Source organism: Protomyctophum parallelum (assembly GCF_964188405.1).
Source record: "Protomyctophum parallelum genome assembly, chromosome: 22".
NCBI lineage: Eukaryota > Metazoa > Chordata > Actinopteri > Myctophiformes > Myctophidae > Protomyctophum > Protomyctophum parallelum.
The window spans coordinates 38,453,766-38,463,932 of NC_139714.1; the positions used below are offsets into that span (position 1 = coordinate 38,453,766).

At 39.7% G+C, this 10,167-nt stretch overlaps 1 protein-coding gene across 2 annotated transcripts in view; it reads left to right on the forward strand.

Annotated features, from left to right (window-relative positions):
• LOC310853689 (uncharacterized protein) overlaps positions 1 to 8,094 on the forward strand; it is a 71,728-nt gene extending 63,634 nt beyond the window's left edge. For both annotated transcript variants that reach the window (XM_083758085.1, XM_083758086.1), the window contains exons 4-6: positions 6,220 to 6,316; positions 6,719 to 6,805; positions 7,988 to 8,094. In XM_083758085.1, the coding sequence (XP_083614211.1) occupies positions 6,220 to 6,316; positions 6,719 to 6,805; positions 7,988 to 8,054 (251 nt within the window). In that variant the 3' untranslated portion in view covers positions 8,055 to 8,094. The remainder of the gene's footprint in view (positions 1 to 6,219; positions 6,317 to 6,718; positions 6,806 to 7,987) is intronic.
• The last annotated feature ends 2,073 nt before the right edge of the window (positions 8,095 to 10,167 follow it).

The following is a 10,167-nucleotide window of genomic DNA, read 5'->3' on the forward strand; positions in this document are numbered from 1 at the left end:
TTGGGGTGGCCCATCCTGTGTTGAGGGCAGCATCCAGCTTCTTGACATGAGAGCTACAGCTCCAGACTGGGGAACAGTACTCTGGTCGTCTGCATAGCCATACTACATTGATGTTGTTGCAGGGAGGTCGTGGATGTAGCTGTTGAACAGCAGTTACTGGTGTGGAACCGAAAAGCTTCACAAACATGCCAAACATTTCTAGTTTTTAATCTAGTTTATTTTCAAATAAATTAGTTTTTACTTCTGTTTTGTGAAGCAACTTTGGGTACCTTGAAAAGTGCTATATAAATTGTATGTATTATTAAAAAAAACGCAATTGTCGCCACACAGACGTCACAAATTCCTATTGGCAGCAGCAACAAGTGAGTGATGTGCAAAGCTCTTCAGCCATTCATAGACTATAACCACCATGTCTTCCTTCCAGATGCTGAGAGGCTCAACCGGAGCCCCTACAGGTGGATATCTGCGGCTCTCACTGTCCATGGATGAATCTGCATGGGGGGCTCTGAAGGCGGCTCAAAGTAAGAAACCACTTAGACTTTTCTATTACTGTGAGTGTTATGGTCGGCTTCTGTTTTAAATGTTCTCTATACATTTTGTGTATGATGTGAAAGGACGCAATGTACGTATATCTGGCTCTTGGTCACTTTAATTAATCTTTCGTTCTTTCTTCCTTAGGGTGGATGGGTCGTGGTAGACGTCGTGGAAGGACAGAGATCCGTTTCAAAGCTTCCCTCCCGGAGGACTTCTGCTGTGAGTAGGAATATTTCTTGTTGGGATGGATATCTGTTGTACTGTTATGGTACGAAGTATAGCATGGCAGTATGATGCCTCCTAGTGGCACTGTGGTTGAATGTCTGTCAGCTTTCCAAGCTAATCAAAGTCTTAATGACACTTTTGTTAACCACTTAAACCCCAGCATCCCTATTCTGGGGGAGCGTTCAGCAAAAATAGCAGATCTACAAGCTCGCACTGCGTTGCAACGTGTTGTGAGCTTGTAGAGCTAATGGTTTCTTTCTCTCTCTCTCAGGATGGAGATCATAGACACAGCTGGAGCCTCTAGAGATGGAGATCTGCAGGTCTGTCCATAGATGGATGGGAGAGCCTCGGTACCGGCTAGACGCCGTATCGGTGCGGCACAGGTGGGGGTCTTTCTCTTGACGCTGTCAGGTGTTGTTTAAAGGACAGTGTTCTGTCCAGCTTCACCGCAAGATATGATGGGGAGGAGTGGGACTGTAAAAATATACAAATGACACCACTGCTATCACCGAAGAGCACACCCTAATTGATCACGTCTAGGAATTTCAACAATTTAGGCAGTTATCACATACTTTATCCAGAGTGACTTACAGTAAGCAACAACAACACATAGTAATACATCAAATTCATAAACAATTGTCATCAAGAATAAGAAGTAAGCTAAGAACCTAACAGACTATTGGCAGCAACAACAAGGGAGTGATGTGCGAAGCTCTTCAGCCGTTCATAGATGATAACCATGTCTTTCTTCCAGATGTACTGCAGGTCTCCCGCTGTCCAGGAATCTGCATTCCTCTGAAGACGACTCAAAGTAAGAGACCCTGTTAGGCCTGTCAAAAAGAACCCTAACTTAAACGTTTATTACTGTAAGTGATATGTTTAGCTTCTGTTTAAATGTTCTCTATAAATAAAAGTTTGATGTACTAGGATGTATATATGTTGTGACAGGATAGAATATATATCTGGCTCTTGGTCACTCTAATCAATCTTTCTTTGTTAGGATGAAGATCGCGGTGGATGTCGCTGGAACGCCGTTGCTGGACAGGGGGCGCACACACATACACACACACACACACACACACACACACACGGAAAGGCTAATTTGGTGTGTTTTTTTTTTTCTTTGTTAGAATGGAGATATCGATAGACGAGCTGATGTTCCCTGGACAGAGATCCGTTCCAAAGCCCCCCCCCCCTGGGGGCTTCCTCAGAGGACTCTGATGAGCTGTGAGTAGGAACAGTTCTTGCTTGTTTCTGAGGATGGATAACTGCTTTTGTTCTGTTATGGCACGAAGAATGCCATTTACAGTAATCCAAATGTTTTAAATATTTTATGGTAAATCTAAATGACTCCGCACAATAGTTTGAGAGTCAATATCTCATCTGCTTTTAGAAGCACTTGAATACAAATTACAAAAGATGTTGAGGACTGTACATGTGTTGATGCCTCCTAGTGGCACTGTGGTTGAATGTCTGTCAGCTTTCCAAGCTAATCAAAGTCTTAATGACACTTTTGTAACTACTTTAACCCCAGCATCCCTATTCTGGGGGAGCGTTCAGCAAAAATAGCAGATCTACAAGCTCGCACTGTGTTGCAACATGTTGTGAGCTTGTAGAGCTAATGGTTTCTTTCTCTCTCTCTCAGGATGGAGATCATAGTAGACACAGCTGGAGCCTCTAGAGATGGAGATCTGCAGGTCTGTCCATGGATGGATGGGAGGACGGAGGACGGAGATCTGGGTAGACGCTGGAGGACTTCGGACCTGGGCCTGCCTGGTGAGGAACTAGGGATGTCAGGGGTTAACCGGTTAACCGGTTAGCCGACCGTTAAGAAACATCCGGATATTTTTATCAGCTTTTAACGGTTAATTTGCATAATAATAAATGCGTCTTCTGATCTTAAATCCCTTTATTTTAGATCGTTTTTAGTAATAGTACAACATAAACATTACAGAGACTGTAGTTGTCACTGTACAATACTTTAAAACAGTTGTCATGTTGCACACATGCCTAAAATTGCTATTTGCGCCGCCCAGCTTGTCGCACTCCAGGCTACATGAACAGCGCTCGGGCTCAATGTCCCCGTTCTCTGTTGTACTTCAATGGCTAGTTGGCTACAAGTTACAACGGTAGCTTTGCGGTAGTCAAAATGTAAGCGAGTGACAGCGAGACGAGATGAACACATGTCGACCGTATCAATGCAGAGACCTACATGATTAAATCCATTATTGGCCATTTGGCCTGGAGGGAGAACGTTTACAGCCGCCGCTGCCGCTTCCTCCTCCTTCTCCTCCTATCCGTCTCCACACTGGCACGGCTTACGGCTATCAAAAGTTAGCCATGTGCTATCGATGTTTGAGGGTTTTCTCGTCAGCGAAAAGTCAACAAACGGAACACGGTGACATGCATGCTGATCTTCCTTAACACATTGATTGCTAACTGTTGAAATTCTACTCAGGATTGCTTCTGCTAAGCGATTAACATTGGACTTTTTAACTTTTTAGGGGCCCACAGCGAGGGGCCTCTTATAGCACATCGCACATTGCATAAATCAAAAGGAAGCCAAACTAGTCCACTTCAATTAAAAAAAAAAAATATGATTCTACCATCTTCCATTCTGGAGATATTGACCTTTTTCTAAAACCTGCTTTTCACTGCACGCTGCTCTTTTGAAAAAACAGCAGAGATATGGAAGGTTGAAGTTGACAGACATTGACAGACAGATATAAAAATGAACACAAATAATATCATATACATACTACACACTGAATGAAAGCCCTGAATGTCTACTTTTAGGAGGAAAACAAATACACATGGTCCCATGTATAGTTTGTCAGTAATTGGCTGTTGAATGCTGTAACCCTGTGAAGTGAGCAGTGCAATGTTGCACAACATTGCACTGCTCACTTCACATGGGTGTGATTTTTATTATTATTACAGTAGAAGTATTTTTCTTATGAAAGCAGAGAGTCTTCTGTTTCATACGGTATATAGTATGTACATGTCGCTATAGGCCTTATTTTGTGAATAATGGTTCTTCAGGTCCATGCATTTTCTGAAATCCTCAGAGTATTTTAGACAAGACAAGGAACTGACAACTAAATATTCACAAAATAAGGCCTATACATACTATATACCGTATGAAACAGAAGACTCTCTGCTTTCATAAGAAAAATACTTCTACTGTAATAATAATGAAAATCACACCCCTGTGAAGTGAGCAGTGCAATGTTGCACTGCTCACTTCACAACATTGCACTGCTCACTTCACATGGGTGTGATTTTTATTATTATTACAGTATTAGTTTTTTTCTTATGAAAGCAGAGAGTCTTCTGTTTCATACGGTATATAGTATGTACATGTCGCTATATGCCTTATTTTGTGAATAATAGTTCTATAGGTCCATGCTTTCTCTAATCAGACCAGTGTGTGTCCAGTGGAAACCTCGTATGAATCTGATCTCAGGTCAGAATGGGCTAAAGTTCTCTCTGAAAAAGAGAATTTTATAAATGAAATGGATTCAATAGTCTAGTATTGACAAACAGTATATGGGATATGTGTATTTTATTTGTTTTCCTCCTAAAATTAGACATTTAGGGCTTTCATTCAGTGTGTAGTATGTATATGATAATTTATTTATGTTTATATCTGCCTGTCATGATAACGTCATGATGATGATGATTCTATGCACATATGTGATCATTGTCTCAGTAAACAAAATCAACAGATCGTTTGATAGCATAACAGTGACTTGAGAGGTTGACATGTCTGGACATGAACCACAGGAGCGACTCAACTCGCAGTGGGGGGGGGGGGGTTCCACGACATGTCTGGACATGAACCACAGGAGCGATAAGCGTAGCCCGGCTGGCTGTGATTTCGACAAAATGACAGACAACACGATGGCTTCCGCAGCTTAGGATTGTATTAGTTATCCATTACAAACGGGTCGATTACGTCCCAGACGCCTTATCACTGCAATTGGCTGGCGAAGGCGCTATGGCGATTATGGTGATCAACTGCCGAGAATCTTTTTTCCGAGAATGAGAGTAGCATTGCAAACTGCAAAACGATCGATCGCAACTCGCAGTGTGGGGGGGGTTCCACGGTGTGATATCTGCTAGCCTAGTATACTGCTTCTTTGTCCAAACATGGCTGACGCGACGGCGAAAAAAAGACAGTTGGTCAGATGTATACTGCTTCTCCTATGGCGGTCCTTCGAGAATACGTCATTCGTTTCGCGTATACCTGTCCGTGTGCGTGAAATGGCGATCGACCGTTGGAGATTATTCTTGGTTTATATACGGGTTTATATTTCCGAGAATGAGGCGGCAGACCGGTGAGTTGTCGTTGGAAAGAATTAGAGAGGGCTGTGTCGAGTGGATCTGTGTGAATGAGTGGGGGGGGGGGGAAGAAACTGTAATGCGATGGAGAGATGCCTCGGGAGAAACCATGTAGAAACAGGAGGGGAAGGGTAATCGAGTGTATTCACAAATTTCACACACACTAGAAAATGGGTAGCTCCATTTTAGATCCCCTGATCTGCGTTGGTCTATGCCGTGTGCAGGACGGCGATGCCGCCTCCCCAGTACGTCGTAATGGATACGGCATGCCTGGAATGTGGTTAGACCAGGCCTCTTTTCAGGAGGTGGGGGGCTTTAAACTCCCGGATCTCATAGCGGATCTTTCTGGAGATGATCGGTGTTACATTATGTGTTGTCCGGGCGTCAGAGAAGTTGATGTACAGTATACAGTAAAAACACCAATAAAACGCTTTAGAGCGTGATGCGCAGACGGCGCTCGAGATTAATAAAACGCTTTAGAGCGTTTTGCGCAATCGATGAGTTAATAATAAAAAAAGGCTTAGCCCATGCGTCCAGTGGCTTTATAGGTATAGGTTGCTCGGATCTGGACTGGATTTATTTATGTTTTGTTGGACTAGAACCGGCGGACCTCTGTACTGTAGACGCGCAGATGCATGCATCATGCAGATGCGATGCGTTGTTTATTGATGATTAAGCCAGAAGCCTACAACAATTTATTTATATTGTTAAATGTTGCTTTTTTGTTTGTCTTTTATAAAAGGAGCATAAATAAATGTATGCCATTCGTCTACCAACTTTAATTATGTAGCCTGCTATACATGCATATTACATTTGGGGTAGCCTATTAAAAAAAGAAAGAAATCAACCACTATCCGTTAATGAACCGGTTAATCCTAACGGGTAACCGGTTGGGAAACTATCCGTTACTGACATCCCTATGAGGAACTCAACGGTACGAACCGCTTTAGGGTTAGGGCTTTTTTAGGCTTCGTAAAAAGCCAATAATCGTCCGTTGCCGATAATTGGTCGATCCCTATTCTTAAACGTTACTGTAAGTGCATGTGTATGTTGTGACAGGACACGCGCACACACAGCAAAGCTAATTTGTGGTGTGTCTCTTTCGTTCTTTGTTAGAATGGAGATCTCAGCCGATGCCCGAGATCCGAAGCTTTCCCCGGGTGTTTCCGCTGAGGACTTCTGGGTCGCTGGGAGGCTCGGACGGAGCTGGAAGGTTCGGTAGACGCCACTGGAACCCGTTTAGGCCTGTCAGAATTTAAGGTTTTATAATGGCCGATTTTAATTGTCGTCATACTAACATTCTAAATAAAACCTTGGCTTTTGTAGGCTTTGTAAACAAAAAGCTGCACATGGCATAATTCAATAACTTTATACACTAAAAAAGATAAGTAAATTACAAAGTGACACATTTAGAGCTTGTAGATCGGTTGCTTCCATTATTTCTTTAAAATGTTTGAAAATATATGAACATTTTCAACATTGAGACGATTATGACTATTATCTCTAAAAAAGTATTACTTGGCGATTAGGTAATTGTGACAGGCCTAAATCCTTCTAGTTGTGTTTTTATATCATGTTCTGTAATCAGTTAGGGTTGACTACAGACTTTTTTTAGGAACAAGATCATCATGCCGGTGAAGAGCACGTTTCTAGCCAATGGAGCAACTATTTCTGATCACCTTTGGAGTTACATCACAGCAAGGTAACTATACAACACACACACACACACACACACACACACACACACACACACACACACACACACACACTATGATCATGACATCAGCTTGTGACTGCAACTTGTTCTTGTTCCTGTTCGCAGATGACTCGGCACTGCTAGTCTCGGACAGGAACAAACTGCAGGTTGAAAAGGCCCTCAGCTCTGAATTCGGTAGAATCTGTACCTGGCTCGCTGATAACAAACTATCCTTACACCTGGGAAAAACTGAATCCATTCTCTTTGGATCTAATAGTAATCTCAGCAAGGCAAATGGCTTCTTGGTTAGAGTTGGTGACAATGTTATCACACGTAAAGATGAAATTACCTACCTAGGTTCCATCCTGGAGGCTAATCTTTCCGGTGATAAAATGGCCACCATCGTAATCAAAAAAGTCAACCGAAGAACAAGATTCCTTTACAGGATCTCCTCACTGTTCAACAAAAACACCTTGAAGACCTTAACGGGAGCCCTCGTACAAAGTTTCTTTGACTATGCATGCACCTCCTGGTACCACAGCACCTCAAAGGCCCTTAAAACTAGGCTCCAGACTTCCCAAAACAAACTGGTCAAGCTCCTACTTGGCCTCACCCCCCGAACCTACCTCACTCCTGCCCACTTTGACAGGCTGGAATGGCTTAGGGTCGACGACTGAGTACAGCATCTTGCAATGGGTCTGGTCCACAAGATTCGATACACCACCAAGATACCCATGTACCTGTCTAGATACTTCCTTAATGTTAACGAAGTCCACACCCACAACACCAGAGGGAGTGCAACGAACCATGTACAACCCAGATTCGGCACTAACAAGGGACTAAATTATTTTCACTCGTATGCCACCAAAATGTGGAACGCCCTACCAACAGTCATTAAGACATGTGAATCCCTTGACTCCCTTTTTCCCCCTCACTGTATAAGTTTATTTTCCCTCCCTTCCCCATAGTGTCTTATTTGTACGTCTCTAAATGTTTTGATTAATTGAACATGTTGGACCCTCTTGTAAACAAGTGTAATGCTTAATTGGATCGTCCACTTAAAGTTAACAGTCTTTGTATTGAGTTTGTGCTTGACATGTACTGTAATTCTGCAAACTGTTAATAAATATTTCAATCAATATTGTTTTATGAACAAAGTAGTAATGAGCATTTCTTTCTTTTCTTCAGGACGTTGCTGGTCTCCTGTGTGGCTCCATCTGGAGGTCACCAGGGTTCTGAGTCACTCAGATCCTGACTGGTAGTGGTGATATGTAGATGTGATCAATCAGGGCTCTTTGAAAATAATAAACAATACAATAATAAACCAATATAAATAACTAGATAATAATATAAATAAATGGATAAAACGAACGATAAAAAAATAGATAAATAATAGATAAATTAAAATAAAAGTAAATTAAAATAGTAAAAAATAAATAAAATAAATTAAATAAAATAAATAAAATAAATAAAATAAATAAAATAAATAAAATAAATAAAATAAATAAAATAAATAAGTAATACACAAAATAAAATAAAATTAGTAATGGATAAAATAAATATAATTAATATAGACAATAATACATAAAATAAATTAAATTATCAATAAAGTAATGCATAAAATTAGTAATAACAGTAATACATAAAATAAATGCATAAAAATAAAATTAGTAATAACAGTAATACATAAAACAAATACAATTTGTAATGCATGAAGTAAAATTAGTAATAACATAGTAATCCATCAAATAAATACAATTAGTAATATAGTTATACATAAAATTAGTAATAACATAGTAATATATAAAATACAATTGATACAATAGTAATACATAAAATAAATACAATTACTTTGTATTGTAATTATAGAATTACTTAAAAAAACAAACGTATCAATCACATCTACATATCACAACCAGGCTATATTGCCAGCAGGCAGGTGGACTGTAGACTCACTACAGCTGTCACAATGTGGTAAACTGTGTTTTGACCCAACTGGCCTCCAAGGAGAGGCATGGAGCCGGACATCTGATGATACACGAGAGAAGACGCCATAGTATATGTTTCATGTTGATTGTACTTTATTAATGATGCCATATATCTGTAAATCATTATTTTCTTAATAAATTATTGCATTTATACCCGGGTGTCCGTTATGGGTCCATTACCCCTAGATCAAATGGTTCATAATAAGGATGAGGAATACAGTGGTACTATTTACATGTTTAAGGAATATTTAGTTATAGTTAATGTATTTTACACATTTAGACCTTCTAAAACCTAGCCCAAGGTTTTCTGAAAACCTTCAAATTCTTATTGAAACAATAAAGGATGTAGACGGGTGGATCCCGGCATGAATGGTATAAGGTTTTGTATTGAGGTTTCACCAGGTCTAAATGGGCTAAAAGGAGGCCTCAGGTATTCAAAGGTTTTCACCCCAAGGTCTCTACAGAATGACCTGGCTTATTAATATTAATGCTGACAATCTCCCAGAACAGAGCCATGCCACCAAACATGAATGTTGAATATTGTAATTAAATTACTGTATTCAATTTTAAATTGTATTACATGTTTTTACCATGAAGACCAGACTGAATTTTAAGTAATAAGACTGTTTGGCTTGTTGTAGTGTGGTACTTTTCCTCCAGGAAATGACTCTGTACTCCTTTGAAAACTTTAGAAATTAGAATAACTTAGTTATTAAATGTTCTGATGCAAATGGACCTCAATGTAAACGAGTCTTTAATAATGTTTGTTTTATTTAACCAGGCAGAACAAATAATGTAATAAAATATAATTTAACAATCTAATGAATAGATCTAGTTTATTAATAGAAAAACTAGTTATTAGATAATACAATAAATAATAGACAAGGTGTTTATTTTCTTAAATAAATACATATTTAAAATGTATTAATGAATAGAACTAGTTTGAACTAAATGGAACAACTAGTTATTTAATACAATAAAGAATACTAGACAATGTTTATTTTCTTAAACCAGGCAGAACAAATAATGTGAATTAATGGATCTATTTTATTAATAGGACAATTAGTTTTTAGTTATTTTTATTATAAGTTATTTAATTAGTTTCCGGTGTGTTACATTGAAGTCGGTGAACCTATAGAATTCTGTGACTCTGTACTGCCGATCTTCAAGCTCAGAACGTCGGCTGTTTTCACACCTGCTAGTGATTACATCAACAAACAACACAGGGAGCTACAGCTGACGTACGTGACGCCATTCTGTAGCTGCCTGTAACGAAATGCACCCTGTAACTCTGAAAGTATTCAGAGTAACACATGGAACCAAATGGACCCTTACGGGTCTGTAACTCGGGTCTGTAACGGGTCTGGAGAACAAGGAGCA